This window comes from Pieris napi, chromosome 14, assembly GCF_905475465.1.
Source record: "Pieris napi chromosome 14, ilPieNapi1.2, whole genome shotgun sequence".
Lineage (NCBI taxonomy): Eukaryota > Metazoa > Arthropoda > Insecta > Lepidoptera > Pieridae > Pieris > Pieris napi.
This window is the reverse complement of record NC_062247.1, coordinates 10,253,862-10,280,509: the sequence shown is the minus strand read 5'-3', so window position 1 is coordinate 10,280,509 and position 26,648 is coordinate 10,253,862. Positions and strand designations below refer to the sequence as shown.

The following is a 26,648-nucleotide window of genomic DNA, read 5'->3' as shown; positions in this document are numbered from 1 at the left end:
TTAGCAAAGTGGATTTCCGCGGGCGTAATCCGTTTCAAGAAACAAATTTGTTTGACAAAACTTAATTAACCCATGACAGGGCAGTATACCTTCTTTATACCTACAGTAGCCTTAGCACAAACAATAATATCGGATAGTTAATTGATTTAAATACATTTTTGTATTGATAACTTAACAAACCATTTAAAATTAGATTATTGTTAGACCTATTTAAATTAATACACGCTTTCGTGTAGTATTAATGAGAAAAAAATCGGTTATCTTTTAAGTCGGTTTACTGACGATAGTTGAACGTGACAACGTCTTAAGAAAATACTGATACTGATATAATGATGTTACATTTTTCAAAAAAAATTAATTTTTGTTTGATAGATATTTTGACAGACTGCCCTGCGATTCTGTAACTCACTTTTCGAACTCACACAGCGGTTTTCGCATCGGCGGTCGCTCTCAAATCAGTCGTGAAGCAGTCATTTTATGATTTGGCATTCTAATAAACAATAAACAACAAGCTCCCACCTTTTCAGAATGCCAAATCATAAAATGACTGCTTCACGACTGATTTGAGAGCGACCGCCGATGCGAAAACCGCTGTGTGAGTTCGAAAAGTGAGTTACAGAATCGCAGGGCAGATGTCGAACGCTGCCGAACGCGGAGGACGATTGTGCCTCTTTGTCGCTCGTTCCGCGCTCTCGCTTGCACTTTAAGCCTTAAATGGAACTCTTCAGAGCGAGGTAACGCCGCATGAGTCATGTTTTTTCGTGCGTGCAGCCGGCACCATCGAATTATAAGACGTTGTCTCGTCAAAAAGAAGTTTGTGTAAAAGGCACTAGCAATCGTCAACAACCAATCACATTCCGAGAGGCCTGATCCCTTTGCATATCGTAGAAATGTGGGGTCTATCTATTTCTTCTACCGCATTTACCATGGAGAGTGTTCAGAGGAGTTGTTCGGATTAATACCTGCAGCTGAGTATCATCATCGGACGTCCAGGCAGAATAAGAAATTCCGCGCACCATCATTATGTGGAACCAGCTGCCCACTGAACTATTTCCGAACCAATTCGACTTAGATTTTCAAACAAAATACAGAAATACAGCAATTGTCTCTTGCAAGGATAGATATTTCAAGACAGCATTACATCCGCCTTTTGATTTGAATACTTTAAATGTAATTTTTATACAAATTATAAATTGGCAGTATATATGTCTATCTCTATGGAAAAATTAACTAAAGTTGATATCGCGAACCATAAAACTAATTGAAATTTCATATAATATTTTGGTTTAAGCATATTCTAGCATTTGATTATTTACATTCATATATATCGATGTACATTTACATATTCTATTTAAGAAACAAATATCTAAGACAACATCTAAACATAACCTCAAAATTAATACTAAAAGTCAGTCTTTAATATTACTTTTCTAACCGATATTTTGAAAGATATTTTACATAAAAATTTTGGTTAGTCAGTATACTTATAAGATATATTGGATCTACTTAATCTAGGCCTAAATAGTGGGTTGGATTTAAAATCGAGACAATAATAAAATAAAAATAAAATATGTTTCTTATGGAACATGTATCACTTATTCCACGTCATTAAATTTGAATCTGTAGGCATCCCTACTCATCGGCAAAGAAGACAAAGGGTGTAGGCCGAGAGAAAAAGCCGGCGTAAAAAACTCTCGGTACTCTTTTAAAATAGCAAATCATCAAACAACACTTATTTTAAAACAAATATCGAAAATTAATTAGAAGTAGCCTGTCTAGCACTAGTCCCAGGTCTAATCAGCAAGATATCCTCTAAAAAATAATCAATAAAAATAATTTTTAAACAAATTTTACAATAAATTATAGTTCCGAAGCGTTGAACAGAACATCGTCTCATTCCAACTGAAAACGTGTTAATTCCTTAAGGATGACATTCCTTTTATTAACAATTTGATAATCCCAAGTCTCGCACAATTCCTAGTCTTTCGAAATAAAATGGGAGAATATTACATTTGAAATTACTATACAACACCACCAAAAGGCATCTATAATATTTCATAATCATTAATATATAAAGATGGTGTTATTGGAGTAGCTAAAGGCCAATAAATTTTATCGACTAAGTCAATATGTGAATAAAATTGGAGGATGAGTGTAAAACAAAAGCAGGCGCGTTTCGTTTGATTGTGATTGGTCAAACGGAAAAACGGAGCACTGTCATTGGTTGCTTGCGGTTCATTTTACATTTTTCTCTATTTTTATTTCATTGAAAATTTCATAGATAATGCTGTTAAACCAAAAAATATTTCATATTATATCCAAATAAAAATCATAAAAGTTTTATATAATTTGGCCATTTGGTACTATTTCTAATTTAAATTATCTCCACGTTCGATATGTAAATTGTACATGAAGATTAAATAGCCTTACCCAACTACCGAGTGTTGTAGAGCAAAATCAGTATCGATAAGAGAACAATGCGCGAGATTGATGACTCTGAAACAAAGGAGTTTTCATTAAAAATAGTTCTTATAGCGTCGTTAAAACTATGGCTCATACAGGCATTAAGTGAAACAATAAATATATCTAATAACTGTCCATACTCTGTGGTAGTACAGAGTGGTAGACTACGCGAAGTGTCTAAGATCTTGTATATGAAATTACTTTATATTTTTTAAAACTATTAAACAGCTGATATCCCAATTGTACCATTCTCTATACATAAATTTTATTTTGTAGGTTTCTTCATGATACAGTGATTCACATTTATACTTGAGAAGTAGCTTTTCGTGGAATTCTCAATACTTTAATTAACAATTACAAAACACTTTGGAAAGTTTAAAACACATTTCCAAGACTTCGAAGCCGAAACAATTTCAGTGAAATGCGTTTCAACACTTAATTATTTCAAACGTAAAACGTAATATAATAGTTTAATAATTAATTATGTGAGATATGGAATAAAACATTAAACTATTATTACCATTCAATTATTTATCTATATAAATAAAAATAAATCGCAAAGTATGTAGTATTTTTTAAAAATTTAATCATGAAAACCAAGAAGAGTTATTATAACTCTGAGGAAGGTTTTTATGTAGATAAAAGTTGGATATATTGCACAGAAAAAACTATTTTTTTTAACGCGATATCATACCAAAATGTTCCAAATGTTAGGTATGTAGCTACTAAAAACGAATTCTGAAACTAATTCCGCGGTGACATGTGGTGATTAATAGTAACGAGTATTAGTTAAATCAATATCGATTTCAATAAGCAATTGTTCGAATTGAGTGAATAATTTATCATGGCTGGTAATGGCACTCCGAAAAGCAGGCAGGTAAAGAACTCAAATTACATGATCTAAGTAGTTAGGTTGTTCTTTCAAAGTTCGTAGCGCAGATATCAGAAAGAAGACTTATTTATTAAAACTAGCTGACCCGGCAAACTTTGTTTTGCTAACTACCTACTCGTATATTATTTCTAGGAAACATTGTTTTAGTTCAATAAAAATAACTATCTACAATAATAAAAAATTGGGCTTGATCGTAGATGGGTGAAAATTAGGGGTTGTATATATTTTTATATGCTGTGTCATAAAAAAATGAAAACAAAAAAGAAATTGTAAAAACATTAAAAAAAATTTGGCGTGGACAATTCTTATCACTTAGGGGTTTGAATGATACATATCAATTCTCAGACTTACTGAATATGCATAAAAAAATTCATAAGAATCGGTCGAGCCGTTTCGGAGGAGTATAGTATATTCTGCGAGCCCTCTGGCATTGAGAATGTCCATGGGCGGCGGTATCACTTAACATCAGATGAGCCTCCTGCCCGTTTGCCCCCTGTTCTATAAAAAAAAATAGGAACGAACATTATGACACGAGAATTTTATATATTAGACAAACATGCTCTCACCTTTAGCATTATTCCGAACGCCCAACACAGACGCAACTTCTGGCTGTTCCATATCGAAGATGAGTTCCGCCCTCGACGCATACAGGTTGTATATACTCGCTATACACGTCAGTCGAAGACTGCCACCTTCAAACGCTGCATGTCGAACTACGAACAAAACTTCCCCAACAGACGGCATTCTGTTATCCGGGCCCGACCTTTCAAACTTGGTCTCCTTGGGAGGCCTTCGAATTTCCTCTTTATGTAAGTTTATGTACGATTCATCTAAATATTGCACGTTCTCGTCGTTTATGTTAAAATCTTCGTCTGGGAGTTGAGTTGTTGTCGTGTCAGCTTTTGTCGGCGGGTCCCATTTGAACCATTCTGGTAGTTCGTGGACGAAAGATTCCATGTCGATCTGATAAGGAAAACAGTTATCAAAACATGAAGGTAATAAAACAAATGTTCAAATAGTTGTTAAACAATATTATTTTTATTACATTAATTAAAAAAGTATAGAATTTTTATGTTAAGTTTCTTGTGCGTTTTGTATAGTCCTATTTATCTATATTCCTTTGCAAAGCTATCTTTGCCTCTCACCCTACCAGAATACTTTAGCCAGGACTCGAACCCTATGTTAAGCCTAAGCCTAAGCTAAGTTTACATTCGACGTTTTAAGTTCGGAGTAGTCAAATTTAAATTAAATACTATACACAGTAGCATTTGATAAACTACTTAGACGACTTAATTGAAGTGAAGCCTGGATAATTTATTACCTTTTTTCTGCCTAATATTAAGACGTCTATTTCGAGATTGCTAATACACATTAGATAACGCCCCTAAAAGCTAATGGGGGAGTTGCTCCATGATTAATGATTTTAAGGCACAAAAACTATAGTGCCGTCAAAGTGAAATAGGTTCATTGATATAAAGGCGAGCTGCCTTTTGAAAGGTTTTCAATTTTATTGCGAATAAAATGCAACGCTTGGAATGACAATATTCCAATTGTTATTAAACGGTTTTATTTAGCTCACCCCGTTTGTTTTATTTATTCTTGGGTCAAATTTAGTAATGCAAATTTCACCCTCTTCCTGTCAACCGATTAATCTGAAATTTTGTATACACTTTGGATTTTGGTGACAATACAATAAACTAAATAAATAAAATAAAAATAAATAAATATTATATAATATATAAATATATATAGGGGAAGATCGTTACCCTTCGTACGCGGGGCACATTCATACAGTCAAAATAAAACTTGAACGAAACAAAGTACAGTCTTGCTTTTGTATGTGTGCATGAGTCGAGGTACCAACTTTACATCAACAAAGTTTCGCGAAAATCGCACCAATAAGAGTGAAGTTACAGGCATGGACGTGTTTTCGCGCTAGGTAAGTAATTTTTTGATCAATGTTTTTGTCTCTTGTTACCGTAGATAAAATAAGTTTTTGTGAAGAGTATTCTATCAGTAACTAGCAAAATATACTTAAGATACGTCTCCAATACTTAATTTATGACGTTTTTCTGTTAATATTAAAATAATTTATATTTTGTTGTTATTCAGTTAGTGGGGTACATTCGGACAGCAGTAGATGGGGCACATTTGAACGAATTGTACAACTAAATTTGTATGAAAATTTGTCGACGCGAACTGTAATTTTCATACAAATTAAGTTTTCGACTTTCTACATACACTACTGTTAAGGCATCTTGACTAAACCCTCTGATAGGTAAGATTGTGTTAGTGTGCTGATTGCTAATTTTTGCATTAACTTTGTCCTGTGTTGCTATCATTGCTATCGTCGATGTAAATATATGTTTATATACCTATTTTTTATTATCTTTATTAAGGTTGATTTTGATGCTTGTGAACTAGATGCTGTGAATAATTTATCAATCCATCAAATAGTAGTTCCTTCGAAGTCAGTTTTGACACCAGAGGCATTTCGACCCTATCCGCATGTTGTAAGAAGTAATAAAACAAACAAAATGACGACGACGGCCAGGAAAACCACGAATTTATACTGCCACACCCGAAAATAAGAAGTGCTAATCCACACCAAAGCGTAAAAAATGTGATTCTAAATTTAAGATACCTAACTAATTAAATTTTGTTTTACATAAGAAAAGCTATGTAATTTTTTTTCACTATAAGAAAAGTATTTTATTTTTGTTTAATAGAAGTTAAATCTTTATTTTTGTGTTTAATTTCATTGCTAATAAATGAATTTTGAACTACCCCACAGCGTAAGAAGGTACCCCCAACACTGTACGAAGGTGCCCCGTTGATGGGGCAGATTCGTACGTATTCCAGATTTAGTTTAAATCATAATTATGGTTGAAACATTGGATGAAATCATTTGTAATTTTTTTATATGAATCTCAGATAGTTAGACTATAAATTTAAGCTATCAGGTGATTGATTCGTGGAAAAAGAAAAAAATTAAAAAAATAAAATGTGAAAACCGTACGAAGGGTCCCCACCTTCCCCTATATATATATATAACATTATATTAAAAACTGTATCTATTTTATTAATTAAATCTATATTATATTTATATTATAGAATTGATTTATTTATATAAACTAACGGGCAAGGAACCTTGCAATAACGAAGCACTAAATGAATTAAACAGAATGCGAAATAAAAACTAAAAACTAGAAAATAAAAATAGGTAAAAAAACTTTTTAAGTTAAACGGTTTTATGTTAAACATACGTTGCAATGATTAAGATAAATGTACTAAAAACCAAAAAATAATAAAATAGATACAGTCGTGGGAATTATAAACATATGCATAGACTAGACTAAAATAAAACCGTAGGGCACGTCAATTGTCTACAAATTATCGACTTAATGTGCGATAGAAGAATCGTTTAATTCGTCGTTAAAATAGGCAGTTGGCCCGCAGACGGTCAGGAAATTACTTACTATTTTCTTATTGACGTGCCCCACGGTTTTATTTTAGTCTAGTCTATGCATATGTTTATAATTCCCACGACTGTATCTATTTTATTATTTTTTGGTTTTTAGTACATTTATCTTAATCATTGCAACGTATGTTTAACATAAAACCGTTTAACTTAAAAAGTTTTTTTACCTATTTTTATTTTACGATGTATAAACATGGAGGAATGTTCTTCCCTGACTTATTTATAAAATGATAATTTATATTATTAATAGTACTTTACTCCCCTGCCATTGTGTCCAGGGACTTTTTCTATCTCTTAAATTTTTACTAAAATGATACAATATATTAATTACAATAAACTAGTACATAATTTATTGCTTTACAATCTGTTTATTTTACTGTTTACACTTAAAAGTTAACGAAAGTTATTAGGTCAGGTTAATGCTCCTTAGTATAGGCATCCTTAAACTGCTTTCAGTGCTTCCTATCAGGCGTGATTCTGGTCCAATATGGCTTCCATGTGGTAAAAATTTCGTCTCCCCAAGTTATCGATATTAATATTGACAATATACGAGCATAACTCAGCGGCTAAGCGTGCGTATATACACCCTAAAGTCGTGCGTTCTAACCTTGACTAAGCACGAATAGATTTTCGTTCTGCGCAAATAATACTCGCTCAAAACAGTAATGAAACTAGCACTCAATGAAAATCAAGTCAGCCTTGCGATTCTGTAACTCACTTTTCGAACTCACTCAGCGGTCAGAATGCCACATCATAAAATGACTGCTTCACGACTGATTTGAGAGCGACCGCCGATGCGAAAACCGCTGTGTGAGTTCGAAAAGTGAGTTACAGAATAGCAAGGCAGGCCCAAAACTTGCTTAAATTCAGCGGGCAAAGGCCCAAAAAGTGAGGTGACACTTGTCGATTTTAATACTATTTTGATGAAAGTACAACATATTCTTGTTTGTTTAATTAAATTTGTATATGACGTGTGGTTTTGGAACTAATTAATATGCACTAATTAAGTGACAATTACCATTTGTGTATATTGTTACTTCAGAGTAACTGTCGATGCTAATTAGCCACAAAAAATGCCCGTCACTTGCGAGCGACCGCAATACATAGCTAAAATACAAAGCTTTGATAGTTGGTACCCTAAACCAAAATATATTAACACAATTTGTATGTACAATCAATATATTGTTTATATATGCTAGACCTACATTTGAATATTAAAGTTTTAATACACACGAATTGATTAATTCTGTATTGGTCGAAACGTCGAGTAAATAAAATAATAAATCGCAATTTAATTGATATTAAAATACACTTCATGCTATGAAATACAACTGAAATACTTTATAAAGTTGATGCCTTAACGCTGACAGAACTTTGGCAGAGCAGCGCCAGCTCTGAGGTTTACGTATACCTACCTACTTAATTTTTATATTTATCCGCAGAAAGCATCAGTTTCTTTGATAAATTTATATAGACAAGTATATTATCAGCCTTCTGTCCTTAACGCGTTGTTATTATTAGATTTATGCGTTTCCTTATTAGATTATATGATTATAATACCCTTACAATGTGCATTGCACGAGAAGAAAACTCATCAAACACTAGGCTAAAAATAACAGGAATATTATTATTTAAAAATAATTAAACAATTACATTTTGTACTTAAATTCTAAAGGTTATAAACATAACAATAGGCAACGAATCGTTGAGTTACTATTCATTTTGGTTAATTGTACATAATATAATTCTATGAGCGTTTAAACTAGGCCTAGCCTGTATCTTAAACGCTAGTTCCTTCCAGTGTCTTTAATAAATTGGTTAAGTTGTTTGTCATTAGATGTTTATTCGGGTTAAATGTTTATTAAACTAAATGAGGGTAGAATCTAAATAAGTGGTTGCAATTGGTTAGACTTCGACAAAGATTTATAAGTCCTGTGGAGAAACTTGAATTTGAGATATGAATTTAGTGTCGTTATAATTTATCTAATTATGGAAACTTATATTTGGAATTAAGATTTTATCGTTAAATTAAATTTTGAACACTCTTAGGTCTGAAATTAGATATTTTGAATAGGACAATTTAATTATATTTTTTTTAAAACTTTAGTTAAATAAATGACAGACACTTAAGTATCATACAACGAATCTAGACTTATCATTAGACTCCCTTATGTCAATTGCATATTGGATGCGTAACGCCTCTGAACTCTAATTCGTACCCTTACCTCACGCCCATTCAGTGCGAATGTCAGGTTAGCGGGTGGATGCGCTGGTGGTGACGCACATGTCGCACGCAACGTTGATCCCACGCCGTACCACGACCGATCCGACACCAGTTTGGGACCCCATTCTGGGGTTTCTGTAAACATTTGCATATTTAATATCAATGAACATGTCATTTTACAAGTTTTATTGTTTGAATACAAGCTTGAAAAGTAAACACGCTTTCGTGGTTATCTTACTAACACTGGATTCTATTATAAATCACGCGATTTATTTTTCAGCCTCATAATATTAAACCCTAGACCTCATGTTGTCAAACCAGCTAACCAATGAAGCATTTAAACTATCCAATGCTGGGATAAAGGCATCCTATACAAAAACACGTCATATTATTAACAGAAACTGTATTGAAATACCTAGCATATAAAAACCGATGTTATAAATACAGAATAGTGTTAGCACTCTATATGAGAGCAATTCTATATTCCGGTAGCTGAGCAATCTAATCCGTTATCGATTTGCTGGCTTTTTTAGATACCAACTGGTACCTATATCTCCGTCCTATATATAGACAAATATAAAGCGTGGACTGAATTCAGTAGTGATTAATAAAAATAATTATTAACCTTAGTAAATATATATAGTATACAAGTTACTCTATCAGACATAAACGCGAATATAAAACGACGTTTAGATGCAGTGATTATGATCAGTGAGAGACAGCTCGGATGTTATTTCGAATAATAAATTTAATATTTTGCTATTGAATTAAAAACTTATAAATGACTAATTAAAAGAGACATTATGTGAATATTAGGTCTTTACATATGAAATTGGCGTATTTCGTACTGGCCACTCTAATCACGATGTTCTCCTCTTTGGTAAGGAATTCCAAATTCAAATTTGTACAGCTATTTACTCATGTATTTGTGCTTCGATGACCTTCATTCATTTGTTTTTTTCTGTTTGCGTCACTCATTTTACAAAATGGAAAACTTAAAGTATCGCATTATTTACGAGTAGGTACGAGTTCCGCCGTGGCACTAGTGCTGCGGAAACGACTCGAAGGGTGAATGATGTGTATGGCGGTCATGTTGCAAAAGAAAACACAGTTCGTTTTTGGTTCCAACGTTTTCGTTCTGGAAATTTCGACCTGCAGAACAAGTCCCGTGGACGGCCTGAGACCCAAGTTGATAATGAAGTATTGAAGGCTATTGTGGAAGCGGATCCATCGCAAACCACGTCCGAGTTAGCTGCAGGTTGCGGTGTTAGTGGTAAAACTGTTTTAATTCACTTGAAGCAAATTGGGAAGATTAAAAAGCTTGAAAGATACCTCACGAATTGACTGAAGCAAACCGGCAAACGCGCGTCGACTGCTGCATTACATTACTGAACCGGCACAATAATGAAGGTATTTTAAACCGAATCATTACCTGTGATGAAAAATGGATTCTTTACGATAATCGGAAGCGCTCAGTGCAATGGTTGGATCCTGGCCAGCCAGCCAAATCCTGCCCCAAGCGAAAATTAACCCCAAAAAAGTTACTTGTAAGCGTTTGGTGGACTTGTGCCGGTATTGTTCATTGCAGTTTACTCAAATCTGGCCAGACTATTACGGCTGATGTCTATTGTCAGCAATTGCAAACCATGATGGAAAAGCTAGCGGCTAAACAACCTAGGCTGGTCAATCGCTCCACGCCACTGCTACTTCACGACAACGCTAGACCACACACTGCACAACAGACGGCTACCAAATTAGAAGAGCTTCAATTGGAATGTCTAAGACATCCTCCGCACTCCCCGGACCTTGCTCCAACAGATTACCATTTCTTTCGAAATTTTGACAATTTCTTGCAAGGGAAAAAATTGGAACCTATGAGATGACAAAAGTGCATAGAAAATAATAGTTCGTACTTTGATTAATTAAATATACCTATTATATTTAAAAATATTCGACTTTTTGTTCCTCCCATACAAAACGCCAATTTCATATTATGTAAGAACCTAATATATTTAAACTAACCGATTGAACTAAATTACTCTTCCGTATCTTTCATCTAGCGTAAATAAAATATGTTAGAAAGAGAGGAAACACTACGTTAGTTTACAGTACATTAATTAGTTTTTCGACAAAACAGTTTTTTCTCTTAATCATATTTATCTAATGCTAGAAATTCTCGTCAGTCGTACGCCATATTCCAGCAGAACAATTATGATTAATATGTAATAATAAATATAAAGAGGAAAGATTAGATTTTTTGTTTGTTTGAAATGAATAGGCTCCGAAACTACTGGACCGATTTCAAAAATTCTTTCACCGTTGGCAAGCTACACTATTCCCGAGTGACATAAGCAATGTTTCATTTTCAAAAAAATAGGGATGCTTACTAAAACTTGAATAATCTAACCCAAGGTGTAAAAAATAAACAAAAAACTTCCTTCAATCGCGTGCGCTGCGAAAACTATTCATGATAGAACAAAATGATATATTAAAATTTTTCAGGACACATCACTATCTATAAAAAATGTCGCGACAGCATGTCTCTATCTTTTATAGTTACAATAAGCGTCCTTTTACTAATTTTTTTTATTAAAATACCACCGCTAGAACAGGCTCTTTATTCGTACCTAGGTTTTGATCCTTATCAAAATAAATACCAACGTTTCACATAAGCTACAATTTAATGGCATAACCACCAAAAAAGCATGGTGGATTGGTGTTCTCCTACCGTTTCCCTTGAATAGTTTACTTCTATGTAATATAACAAAAATCTTAGCCACAGCAACGCTTGGCCAAGTCTACTAGTATGTAATAAATTCGTAATAGTAATAAGCGAATCATTCCACCAATCACAATTAAACGAAACGTGACGTCGTTTTCGTAACTTTCACATTTTCCCTGCTCTAAAATATAAAAATCCCCCGAAATCAATTTACTGTATCCACTTTACAAGCCAGTGTTACCATAAATTTGCAAGTTCGTAAAACGAAGACAATTTTTATCGGCAGAAATGTATGAAACTTAATAAAAGTTAGTGCTAAATTGAAACTCCACCTGCGTCTTAACTTTCCCCGTACATTACTGCTGAGGACGTAAAAGCATTTTTCGTATTTTCAGGTCTTACACATTTACCACAATGGAAAATTCTATTTCTCTATATTTATATGACGCTAATGCTTTCAACATATTTTTCAAAAAGATGAATTCTCCTAGTCATATTATTGAAAATACGATCTAGTAAGTAAATTATATCTAACTTAATTCGCTAAAGAAAAATGTATAAAATTATAAGAGTGACCAATAACAGTTTTTGCAGTCTGTTTATGTATTCTTTGAAGTGGTTTATCTATATTGGCTCTAAGGTAATATTTATACACACTTTATTAACTAAAAAAAAACAGGTAAGAAAGACAAAGGATGGAAATGTAGGCTTACTGTTGTTACTTAAACTTGTCAGACACTTGCTTGTTTCTTGCAAGTTTGCTTGCAAAGTTTGTTACTCTTATGAACATGTTTTATACGTTTTAATCAAAATTCTGTGGCGCTACATCTTTTGTATCTAATCTTCCAATATTTATTTTTTTATCATTGTGAATTTATAATAACCAAATCGCTGCTACCTAATATAATTTTCGAAGCTCATAATGTTTTTCTTCACCGTACGAAAACATCGATAGTGCCCAGGTTGAATGTACGACCCCTGGATTCATAATTTAGCTAAACTAACACCGCTTTTAATAAAATACCGAGATCTAACGCTTAGAAAATCATATCAAGAGAATCATATGTTGATACGATAAATATTGAGGTAAGATTCCAGAATTTACGGTTAGATAGGGCGAAGTAACTTATGGGTAATTGGGTACACATAACTAGATACCAGAGTCTTAAGAGGATTACTTTCAAACAAACATGAATTATCTTGGAGGCTAATGCATGATTGTATATAAATTTTATATATATGGATTATTTATTTTCAAAACTGTTGCATGCCATAGTCGTAAATTATGATTCCTTTTTAAAAACACATAACTTCAAATAAACGGCATATCGGCAAAGGTGGTGTTTGTTTACTTGTTTTATTGTGATTCTGCAACCTCAGCCAAAGCTGTCACGTAACCCCACAATAGACACATGTGCCTAACACTATTTCATCGGAAATGCCTTGCATATACCGAGAGATTTTTTAATAGAATACTGTAAAAACACCTCTTACTTTATTATCTACGAAAATATTTTAATAAACGAACAATGCTGCAATTTTTATTGGCAGGTGAATTTTTATAGCAACAATTGAAGTAATACATATCCAAGTTGTGTTTGGCACGTACGCTTTCGTTGCCATTTGGTTTATTGTTCAAGTATCGAAAATACTGCACGCCAAAGCTTAATGTACGACTTTTCAACAAATATACAACCAGACAATTTGTTTTACTGCAAATATATATATTTAATAAAATCTTTTTAACGTTTTTTAATTAATGTCTTATATGTCAGAGTGTCATTTCGTCATGATCGTAGAACAATGTCGGATTTGAAAAAAATCCAAAATCCACTTTTTATCATATTTGGATACTACATTGACTAAATATTACGGCTACATTAAAAAAAAGGGTGCGTGTACTTATGTACGCGCGTAGGAAGTTATACTTCTTTGGCTTTGTTTATTTTTTTTAAATATTAAATAATTAATAATAAATATTTAACGTCAATAATTTAATAATATTTAATATTTAGTATATTATTCAATTATTAATTAATATTATTAATAATTATTATTAATAATAAAAAAATAGAGTTTTCTTTCAATACTCGCTGACATCGAGGTATGTTGATAGTAAATTTAAGAAGGTTTAAGTGGAACTTTAAAGTCGCAATATTACCGTGTAAGACTTATTTAATTAAACGGTGAAGTTATTAAGTTTATAAGCGCATATACTTCTCCTTTTATTGGAACTTTAAATGCGCACTCTATCGCCACTTAGTTAAACCGATAGAATGAAAGGGCCAAACTATATAACAAATTTATGCTTCGGGTTTGAAGTCCACTCAATACCATCAAAACTTTGATTGAGTTTATAGATCTTGTTTTGTTTTCGCCTAATACGATTCCTCTTTGAATTAGATAAAACTTTCTTCCCCAAAAAGGTTTATCTGAGCACTTCCGTGATAGAGTTGAGAATGGGTTCACAAACATTCGGTTTTTAAATTATAAGTTTGAACTGCACTTTTCGCGCGAATTTCTAACAGAAGAATAACCATACAATTGTATTCATGTAGTAAGCAATATATACAAAAAATCAAATTGTCAAAAATCGATTTGTCATAAACTGGCACTGTCGTATTCGTATAAGTATACGAATTCTAACAATTTAAAATAAAGTATTAAACAACATAGCGTTTGCAAGTGCTGTCAACAGTCAACTCGATTACGCTACGAGTCTCTGACTCATCATCATTAATTTCATTGGGTTCCAGTACGCTACATCACGCTGAAAGCGTATACATAAAAGATATTAAACAATCACATAAATAAAAAACGTATTAATTTAGAGTGGCTAATGAAAGAAGATATCGAAAAAGCTCGGCAAATTAAAAAAAAAATAGTATGGTGTCCCTAAAAGTTTGATATATTTTGTGGATTAAACTTACTTGATACTTGATTTATTTTATTATTTTTACATTGATAGTTACTGTATTTCTATGAAATGAAATACTATACGTATTTAATCTTTTACTATTGATACTTAAAATTACTAGCATTGCATGGAAAACTAAAACTATATTTTTTATGAAACACAACTTTATTCGGAATAATCAAATCCTGCGAAAGAAACGAAATATTCTATCAAATCAAGCAAAGTTTAGGCTATGATACCTGTTAACTATTCGGAAAAAATATATAATAGAAATAAAAATGAGTAATTGCATGAAGTATGACAATAAATCATACTAACCTAAGAAATTCAATGACATTCTGTGTTGCCATCCGAAAGTTTTCAAATAATTCAATTATCTTCTTTCATTAGCCAGACTACCTTGTTACACAACAAAAGAACATCACAGCAACACAATACATTAATGCACTAGACTAGACTACCTAAACCTGTCACGGTAATCTAACACAAGATTAATTGTGGTGGCATTATTTATTATTCAATTTCACTACGATATCATGTTTAGCTTTATTCAAAATCATATTACAAGATGGCGGACGAATATCTTTCGGTGCTTAGTATTGACAATTAGCAAATGTCAAATGTCAATATCACTTAACAAGTAATATTGACATTTGACATTTGACACATGACATGTACGATGTACCAACGTTCAAATGTAAAATATCAAACAATAGCTTTATCACAATTGCATTATCGAGATACCTGGATCCTTAAAATAAAAGGATCGGTAATTTACAAGATAGTACAATCAATGGCATTGTGATGTAACTGCAAAGGTAGCGAGATTTACGTTAGAATGAACAATGCCTTGTACAGTTTACCTCAAATTTGGGTGAATTGTTGATTCAGGAGATGCCCGTAATCGGGGTTTGGATGCCGTAAGAATGAGAGATGATCCCAACAGTTATACAACATTGTTGGCTTTGTATTGAATGGATGTGGTTTTAAGGTTTATGATTTCTTTTGTATTCATGTTGTTTATAGTAACTGAGAAATGTTTGAAAAATATTTGTTATATAAGTTGGTAAAATGTTGAAAGCTTGATTACATCTCATAAAAATTTACATTTACAAATATATACTTTAAATATCACATATTGTAGCAAAAGTCCTTTAGCTAACAAGTGTTACGATAAATTTCAATAGATAAAACTGCATAGATTCATTAAAAAAAAGAGAAACGCCACGTTTGACGTATTATAGTTTCAATAGGTATTTTAGTTTGATAAACACTTATGATGATATTAATATTTTCTCTTTATGGGAAAGGCATGATAAACACTTAACCTGATAGTGGCCTGTCATGAATATTTTTTTAATATCGTGCAGTCAAAACAGTTTTTGTTCTTCTGCGATTAAACCAATATGTTGTTGTTACAATCACTAAGATTAAACCATGTACTGCATTTAAATCAATTTCATCATCTTGTGAGTAGAAATATACAATATATACTACAACAAACATATACGGGCAAAATATGTGAACAGCTAGATAATTAATTTACCTACGTATATTTGGCATTTGCATCATGCAAGTAAACAACTCCATTATATACGAATAAATGTACAATTTCGTCGCATTTAAGAGCGAAATTATATTTATTAGAGCTTTGAAATGACACATTTATAAGCAAAATAGGGTTTCGGAGAGTGTAATTTACATAATTTCCGTAATGCGTTTAGTGTGCTATTTCATGTTTGTCATAGTTAAATATTTGTTCTAATTATTGCAATAACAGGGATTTAGCAATCGAATGAATTTATTATCATAAGTGGATAAAATGTGTATTCGAATAAAGGATTATCAACAGTATGAAGTGTTTTCGATAAATCTCTCGTCAAGAAGTCAACCATTGACATTTTTTTTACCATTCCCTAAAAGGTCGGCAACACACCCACTACGTTGCAGGTGACCATGGGCGGCGGTTGTCACTTTATTCAAAGTGACCCGCATACTCAATTGCCTCCTGTCCCATAAAAAAAAAGGGTGCGTGTACTTATGTACGCGCGTAAGAAGTTATACTTATTTGGCATTATTAAAAATAGTTTTTGATTGCATGCAAAGAATTAATTACAATTAAATAATCAAAGACTGGGAAAGGAGTTATTATAGTCAATAAAGTTCAGTTTACATTTGATAAATTAAATAAATAAATATTTATTATTATTTACTTACATTAAGTGTAACATAAATTATATTATTATTCGAATGTTGTTTTTAAATTATGTCCAATGCCTGTTAATTTTGTGTCACGGTTCGCGCGCATCGTAAAATTTCACTCTCATCAATTTTTCATAACGCGCCTAAAGAAGTATAACTTCAAAAAGGTTTTCCTTTGATACGAATAAACCTCAGCAGTTTACTGTTAATACTGGCTGTGACATTGGAACGCAGAAGTGGTCAAAGTGGTAGTTGTCAGTACTGTCTCCTGGTGACTGGTACATCTACTGCACCGGTACTGACAAAAATTCAATATGACAAGCACGGACCTTTACCACTATTTCTTGGTCATAGACATTCTTTAAGTGCCTCAATCAGAAATAACTATTATTTGAACAGAAACCTTTTTGCACCGTTTTTTTGAGTAAATATTCAAATTTCACCATTGATTCAGTCGGGAGCTGCTCTGTGCATCCTTAGATCAGTTGTAAAACTTTATTATAATTTGTTTAAAACATTACGTAATTTGATGTACTACTCTGATCAGCGTAAATCCAGTTTACACGAGAATAAGCACTTTGATAAAAATCTTTTTAACCTGTTATTTTTCTGAACATTTAGATCGATGTTCAATATTTTCCACTAGTTTTATTATTAGACCGTTATAACTTCTTTGTACCCTCATATTTATTTATAACACAGAAATCATTCAACTATACAACGACAATATGAAGAGAATATTATTTTAAAAATTCATAGCTTACAAACAAGAATGTTCCTTTTGTTTTTATAACTTATGTTTTTTCTATTCGTGTTATGTTTGCCTATAAGTCCTTGTCACTGTATTTTTCTTAAGTACCAATGTATCAGTGTGCCGAGCGTTGGCGAGATTTTGTAAATAAATAAATCTAACGTATCTACAAAAAAATGTCCAATGCCGTAGCATCTTCCGTGGGCAACTTAATTCTGTTAATTTTGTGTCACGGTGCGCGCGCATCGTAAAATTTCACTCTCATCAATTTTTCTTAACGCGCCTTAAGAAGTATAACTTCAAAAAATTAATTAAGTAATTTATTGTTAGTTTGTATTAGTCAGGAACTGTTCATCTACCAACCTTAAATATAGCCAGTACAGACGTAAAATATGTCTCCTTATACTACGAATATAAATTTTAGGAACTAAATATGCTAAGACCAACGCCTCTATGACTTCTAGCAGCGATACCGATCCCAACATTTTTGTATGTAATTTGAGATTGTATGATATTTATCTCAAATCATGCTTGGGATGGGGTAGTCCAAACTTAGAATTGGTACAGCAATTCCAACAAATCGATAAATGATGCGACCAAAACTGAAACTAAAAAGATAAAAAATAACAATAACAGTAATAAACAAAACTTAAATCACATTAACAGGCTGCAAAACAAAGTTACGGTAAGTTGGTAGACTGTTGTAAAATACATCAATATTTTCATCAATATTTCTAATTAAGTTGTAAGAGCGAGATAGCCTATTCACTGTACGATTAAAAGTAGCATATAAATGTACTAAGTTTAGTCTAATATTTACCAACAACTTCCAGTGGTGCGGAACGTATTTCCGTGTGAAAGGTGGGCGCGTCGGCGGATACCTCGCAGCGGAAACGGCCGGCCATTGCCGGCGTCGCTTCTTGGAGCACCACGCGCCGGGCACCAGACCGGGATATCTGATAAACAAAATTTATTGTACACCAAGTCCGCAAGCCTTAAAGCGAGATCTAGAAGACTTGTTTGTGGATAATATTCGGAAACTTATTATTCTTGTGAAATAAAACTAATTAAGTAGTTGAACTCAAACTCAAACTTAAAATAACTTTATTGATATAGGTAACCAAGCTTAAAATTTTAATCGAACAGATCAGAATTTTAAACATTTGTATTTAAATTTTATCTTAATCCAACATCGAGGTCGCAAACTTTTTTCCTTATAAGAACTAAACAAAATTTACACTGTTATATCGTAATTTAATCTTTAAATCATAGATTATGGATCAAAATTTCATATATTAATGTAAAATTATAAAAAAAATGTATTAAATTTTTCTTGAACGTCAACAGAAAAGATGTTAAATTGATTCTAAATTTACACTTACTATCAGTTCGCAAGTCAAGGGCGTAAAGTGGTCAAGAAGAATTGGCAAGAAACCCTCCGCCACTCTTTTTAATTGTCATACAAATTATTTAATCTGGAGCAAAAAATCCCAAGAATTAGGATCGTTTAAATAGTGTCAAATTTATAAAAAGCTTTATTGATAGTATAAAGTATAACTTAAGTTAGTGCTTAAACAATAACATCTCAGCTGTAAGAAGTTGTATTGTGTTTAAGCAAAAAAGTTATGTAAGAATATTACTTATGCCTTCCACCCTTATTACATATACATATTTAGAAACAACTGTTACCTCATAACCCCATTCCTCACTATATTATTTACAATTTTTTTAACCCTCTACAGTTCCTTAAGTAAAAAAACCAATCAATTGAACTTCAACTGGCATGAATTGACATTAATTAGCAGTAAAATCTATATCAAAATAATTATTGCATCTGTGATTGAATGGTTTACACACATGTCGATAGACACAGAAACGAGAGTATGTCTGCCTCAATCTCTAATGAGCTACAGGACTCGAAAACTCAGTATCATAAAAACCATACCGCATCTAATTCCTAATTGTAACACAAATATTTAACGACGGACTATGAAAGCCTTTAGAATGAATGAATCATTAATTTATTTACGAGGAAACAATTGCGTGATTAGTACTGAAACGCTATTAAAACAACGCTTTGTTTCATGTTCAAATGGTTTTAAATTGATTACATAGTGATAGTACAGGTATTATCATCAGTTCGCTGAGCGAGATTATGAAAGACTGATGCATTTGGGCTACTAAAACTTTATAGTAATTATATCCATGGTAACAGTTTTTATAACTAATAATAATAATTTATTTGCAAAAATATGGTACAAAAATGTTATGGTGGTACAAACTAAAGTTCGCATATTCTGTCACACAAATGGCGTGCAAATTTGTCTTAAAAGGTACAATAGAAGTAACAATTACATTATAGTCAATTCATATATTATTTTATCACTACACCATCACTATAACGTTTCACGCAAATAATCATTAATATAATAATACATTTTTCAAAATTAGTGCATTAAGTCGATTTTTAAAAACTGTTACTTGTAGGAAAATATTTTTTTTTGGTAAATTATTATAAACCTTGATGGCCATACAAAAGGTGTTTTTTCTATACAATTCCAGATTAATTTGTAGCACAGCCAATTTTTCCCCATGTCTACTTTGACAGTGGTCTATTACCGTTGACTTAAAAATATTTATGTTTTTGTGAACGAATAAGCTATTAAATCAATTTAAATAGTTTAAAGTTCTTCTCTTCAGTACTTCTTACTTATCTAAAGGATACAAACGTAGGAATGTTTTTCTCTGGTTTAAATATTTTTATAATAATTTAAACAAGATCAAAGAAGGTTCATATGATTCGCCGTTTCCTCAGTAGTACTGAATATATTTGCGACAGGTTTAAAGAGATTCAATGTACGATGTTTTATTTTCAAACTGTTATATAGTTTGTTAGTTGTTTATGTATGTAAATTAGTCTACATATTATTTGAAATTGGTTCGCTGTAAATAACTAAATGTTAACGAACAAATTATATTTTGATTTGAGTAAGGTTTGTTGGTTTAGGTTTAAGTTATGCCAGGAGAAGTTATGTATATAAAATGTTTCACTATGAAGTTTTAATCAATAAAAACTAATCAAAACTTTGGTAATAATAATAATCTAAAACCCTAAAACAACTCAGACCAGTGTTAATATAATATAAGAATCATATTCCATATAGTTTTTTTTTTACATCATCATTATAATTTTTATGTATGCACACTAACAATGGCGTTAAAAAATTATACCATACCCAGAGCCTTTCCTCCAACTTCGATTTTGTACCCTTTGGAGTACAGACTCTTGTGCCTTGTGGAGTATAAGTGTACAGCTATTTAAAGATTTAAGCTTGCGCCTGATAGATAGTACCGATCACCCCACAGCTGGCACTGACTTCGCTTAACGAATAAGTATCGCAATACAGCGAGGAAATGCTGCCAGCGTTAATGGTACACTGCCACGGGGACCAAATTTTTTTTAATTTGTTATAATTTTCTATTTATTATTTTTATTTGATTATTATTATACTATGTAGGTTAAGAATATACTTAAATACTAAATACGGAAATACTCAGTTATATTAAGTTTTAATTATATTTATCACAATAACATTTACAGAATCTTAGCCTGAATTTTAGACGAATAAATGCCAAGTAATATAGAAAAACAACACACTACCAAGTAAAATAAATAAACTAAAATATTCAGAAACTTCATGAGAAATCAATTTCAACAGAATAAACAGTGTACAATATTTTTTTAGTTATTGTTTGTACATCTTTTGTTTGGCTGTTAATAAAAATTCTTAATAAGTTTTTGCTGGTTTATTTTAACAAAAAAGATAAAGAATGTCTAGGTATATTGTTCTAAAAGCATCGTTAGTTGGATTAGTAAAATGTTTGTACATTTTATGAATTCCCCACAAAGTTTCGCAAATCATTTTCAATTGTTTGTTGTACTATTGGAAGTTATATAACCGCTTTCACTATTCAGTTTTTACCGTCGGGAAAACACTTTTATGCTAGAACCATTCATCAACATAATCGAGCAAAAACCAAATAAAAAGTTACAATGGGAAAATAATATTGGTGTTACAAAAACTATTCAATTCTTTTCAAATCTTTATTAAATTAAACATTTATGTTTTGTAACGGCAATTTGAATTTAGAATTTTTGTAATTGGTCCACAGATTATGGTACCATATAGACAACATACATAGACTATAATGTACCTATTCTTTTTATGCTATTTTAATCTACACAGAAAAAGATGCGGCCTCTATTTTAAAGTTTAAAGGCAACATATATAGGGGCCTCAAAGCCTATCAGTCTTATTAAGTGGCAGCTAGGTGAGGGGTACCGGGTTCGATTCCCGGTTCGAGGGCAAGTTTTAATTTAATTTAAATTTGTTCTCGGCCTTTGGGAGGGTTGTGCGGTACCGGGCGAGTGCCTAAACCGTACATAGAGGACACGGTCGAAGTTCTAAGGCAAGCACGAATTATAAAGAAATCTTATACTTGACGCTGGCTAATGCACAAACCGTGCCAGAGCCATAAAAAAAAGGCAACATAATATCTACAGCCTCCTAGACACCGAAACAATAGTAATCCTGGGAATAATATTCAAGACTCCAACTGCCTTAACAACACAATTAGTTTAACCTCTAACCAATTAGCATATTATCACGAGCTTATTAGTGCACAGTGAAATCAGTTAACATCATGAGTGAAGAAACTTGGGAGTTCTCAAGATAAGTAAACTCAAACTGCAAAGTTCAGTACTTACATCAACTTCGATACCCGGTAATGGAAATACTCTTGTGTGTGGAAGCTCTTTGGGTATATATCTATAGAATTCTTCTCTTCCCCGATACCATTTGACACTGTACAGAGCTTCTTCATCTTCTAATTGCCAGGTACATTCAAGCGTCACCGTTTCACCAACGAGTACTGCATTTGGCACGTTTATATCTAGGTTGTGGAGGCCTCGGACACCTGAAAAATAGATTTGTGTTTTAAAGTGTGCTACAAGCCTTGGTGGTGACCTCGGATAGGTACAGTGCCCGGCGATTAATATTGATAGGAAAGAGACAATCGGATGATTATTATATATTATCTCTGTCGCACACTACCATGACCATTAGTTTAAATAGGAACATAGCTTTACAGTTAGTCCACGATAAATCATCAAAATCTATTAATTGATAGATGAAAAATTGAGGACGATGAGGATAAAAAAGCATTCCTTTGTATTTGATAACGTATATGTGTCTTTTGAATGTATAAGTTGTATAACCTGATATGTGCTACACGCCGTCAATTTGTGAATTTAAGACATGCAGAATATCTTACTTGTATTAAATAATTTTGCACAAAGATAGAAAAATCTATTGACTTTAACGAAAGAGTCGTGTTCTACTAGGATAACACTGCTCAGCCTGAATAAAATAAATGAACTTTTTAAAGTAGTATCTGTATTTTACGATCTCGGCATTAATGTTACGTAGTCTTGAATATACTGGAAATAATATGTCTTAAATCATTTGTCATCCTGTTATACTAAAATTTTCCTTCTATTAATACGTTGCTAGGCAACCAGCACCCCATTATTTTTATATCGTCAGTGGTCGCTCGCCATTGTTTTTTCTCGGAAGTGATTGATTGGTACGAGATCTTTTTAACATCTATGATAAAGATGATTAATAAAAAAATATATAAGGGAGATTCCTTTATTATTATACTAGCTAAGAAGCTACATTGTCTATCTTTACAAATGTCTTTATTAGTTAAATTAAGAATCAATTAATTATTTAACTGTTTGATGGTATGATAAATGCTATTTCTTTTGATTTGAAATTTCAAACAGATCCCATTGATGCAGCCTTGGGTCGAACAACTTTAGCATTAAGAATTACACGCTTATGCACGTACGCATAGCTCACTGCAACATTAGCAAGGTTTCTATACTTAAAAATCTATCAAATATTCTATTATTATCATCAACATAACAACGCGCATATAAAGCTTACAAAAAGCACGGCTCACTACGCCAGCTACGGGCTACGCCGTAGCACTGGCAAAGACTAAATAATTCCTAACATTTATTGTTTGGTACATTGCGGTTCTCATAAGAGAATTCAAGACATCACGAACCAATTGATTGAAGTCGCCTTTAAGTGCTATTGTTACGTGTCAGGATTCTATTTAGCTGAAGGAAACGTGTCTTATCTACACTCTGTCATGACTGCCTAATTGAGAAACCATTTCTACTGAGCAAACATACCTTAGTACTTGATTTTGACAACATATAATTAACAATAGCAACACAGTCATGTTTTTGATCAATTAACTAAATTGATAAAGGCTGTCTAGATAAACTAGGTGTGTTTATAAACGCTACGTTATTTATACAGATATAATGATGTGATTGCCTAGTGTGGAGCAGTGTTGGCCTAGGGGCTTCAGCGTGCGACTCTCATCCCTGCGGTCGTAGGTTCGATCCCCTGCTGTGCACCATTGCACTTTCTTTCTATGTGCGCATTTAACGATCGCTCTAACGGTGAAGGAAAACATCGTGAGGAAACCGGCTTGCCTTAGACCCAAAAAGTCGACGGCGTGTGTCAGGCACCGTGATCACCTACTTGCCTATTAGATTGAAAAATGATTATGAAAAGATTCAGAAATCTGAGGCCCAGTAAAGAGGTTGTAGCGCCACTGATTTTTTAAAATGATTTGTGATTTGTAATATTTTGAATATACTGTTTAAATTATCAGTCTTATCTGTGACGTGTTCTTATATATTATTTGGTCAGCGATACATGGATGCTTATGTAGTTATCTGCAGAGTAATAGGTGAGAAGGCACCAATCAGCCACCACTGTGACGGAGACAGTCTGGACGACACCCTGCATATGCTGAGGGACTGAAGAATGGTAGGCAGAAAGGTCTCTGCTGCATGTACTCTAGGGCGAGGAGCCCACCAAATGTAGTAAAATCGATATTAGGTGCGGACAGCGAGGCGGTTATGAACAAAAAAGAAGAGGGGGAAAAGGCCAGGAAACTTTGCCCCGAAGTCCCCTGGGACGGTCAAAGAAACAGCAGCCCAGTCGCATAAATGCGCGAAACCACCTAAAAAGTCACCAAATCCTCGTCACCTAAAAACCCAAGGGGGGAAGCAGTTTCATGCGTCCATGCGCAATGTAAAATACCGCCGCCCATGGACACTCACATTGCCAACGGGCTCGCGAGTGCATTGCTTGCCTTTCAAGAATTGGCTTTAAACAATTTGTACCGAATATCGCGTACATCGTACGTGTTACAATGCCGTTTCCACTTCAGCTATTTATGATAAGAAAGATCTAGGAAAAAGAACTTATTGGAAGGAATAACTGGTAGGTATTTTGTACTTTTTCTTCACATGGTATGGAGAAGGCTACCATGCTTTTTGATACATTTAAAATGGAGGCGCATTATTATTATTTTTTTCGTATTATAGTGTCTACATAAATTATCATATAAAAACGAACCATGTCTGGTGAAACGTATTTTATCGCTAGTCTGTTACAAGCTTTTAGATTATTTACTATTGTTTTGATTTTAAAATACATAGATTAATAATGTTATAACTTATAACGACTGAGGAGTGGCAGAGATTGACAACTCAACATCACTGAAAGTTAAAAGAAAAAGTCTAGCCATAATAGAAACGTATTTTATTAATCAGGGTTATGGGTTTTTCATAAACATTATTATTTTATTCTTCTGTAATTTTTACACAGTCGTAAAAATCAGTTATAAAATAAACGATATTCTTTTTCTGTAAAGGTTATTTATAAAATCTTACGTTAACGAGGTTTCCGCGCTGTGTATATAAATTAAACAAAATTCTAAATTCTAAAGCGGGTATAAAGATTTCCAACGTTTTAATCTTTTTCTGAGCAATAAAAGATGTTTAATTACTTTGTCCCTTTTTCCTTTTTAAGTTGAGTTTCATCTAATTGAAATGTTCCTTAGCAAGGGTATCGAAAAATGTTTATAAAAGTTAAATTATAAAATTAATGAGGCAGCCTCCGACTTAAAGCCGAGTAACAATTAATTACAAACGAGGTCATCCGCAACACTTCATGTCACGACTGATTAAATAATAAGTCAACGCTTAATGAAATATGTTAATCCATTTGCATTTTTAAGTTTTTATTGTGATTGTGTGTGAATTTACAGTTATTTTACAGCTAGGTTCAGTTTCGCGGTCATTTGGAAGGGAAGGCTAGATTAGTCTAAGAAGCTTGGTGTGTTCAGCAAGCAGCTGAACTTCATCATCGGACGTCAAGGTACAAAATACCATCCGTATCACCTCGACGTCCGTCATTCAGCTGCCCACTGAAGTTTTTCTGGACTAATTGACTTAGGGTAATTCAAGAATAGAGCGAACCAATTCAGAGGCCGGCAACGCACTTGCAAGCCTTCAGTGAGTGTCCATGGGCCCGTTTGCCTAACATTGCAAAAAATAAACCGCTCCGGTTTCGAAGTTTTCGTCGTCGAAGTGCACTTATTATTTTTTCCTTACTACGCTATATTTACAATAGCAAGCCTTAATTTTAAGTTTTTGTACCCCTGATTGCAACCTAAGGGTTACGAATATTGAAAAATCTATTTTTAAATTGCATACAAGAACGTCGAGAGCGATGCACTGTAACATCCAATGCGCTGCTCGTACAGTAAAAGAAAAAAATTGTGAAGAACCTTTTAAACCCAAAAATGAACTACGCGACGTCTGATAGACGACATCCATACTTTTACGTACTGGTTTATAGAGAGAATAGAAACTGAAACAAGATTAATAGGCATTGTAGTGTATATTGCTTGGAGCTCGTTCATCTGGAATGTAGCTATCTAGCGAGAGTTCTAACACGAATGTAGGAGCATGCATGTTGTACCACGTTGTATTTAAAAATTGTTACGCTATGGCTATCAACTATTTAATCACTTTCTTAGAAGTTATAGATCACTGTGTA

The 26,648-nt window shown here is 32.9% G+C and overlaps 1 protein-coding gene across 1 annotated transcript in view; it reads right to left on the bottom strand.

Annotated features, from left to right (window-relative positions):
• Nucleotides 1-2,304: 2,304 nt before the first annotated feature.
• LOC125056149 overlaps nucleotides 2,305-26,648 on the bottom strand; it is a 59,337-nt gene continuing 34,993 nt past the window's right edge. Inside the window, exons 3-7 of the mRNA XM_047659114.1 lie at nucleotides 22,421-22,629; nucleotides 18,473-18,608; nucleotides 9,062-9,195; nucleotides 3,922-4,318; nucleotides 2,305-2,496 (exon numbers count right to left, since the gene is read on the bottom strand). Of these exons, the coding sequence (XP_047515070.1) occupies nucleotides 2,435-2,496; nucleotides 3,922-4,318; nucleotides 9,062-9,195; nucleotides 18,473-18,608; nucleotides 22,421-22,629 (938 nt within the window). The 3' untranslated portion in view covers nucleotides 2,305-2,434. The remainder of the gene's footprint in view (nucleotides 2,497-3,921; nucleotides 4,319-9,061; nucleotides 9,196-18,472; nucleotides 18,609-22,420; nucleotides 22,630-26,648) is intronic.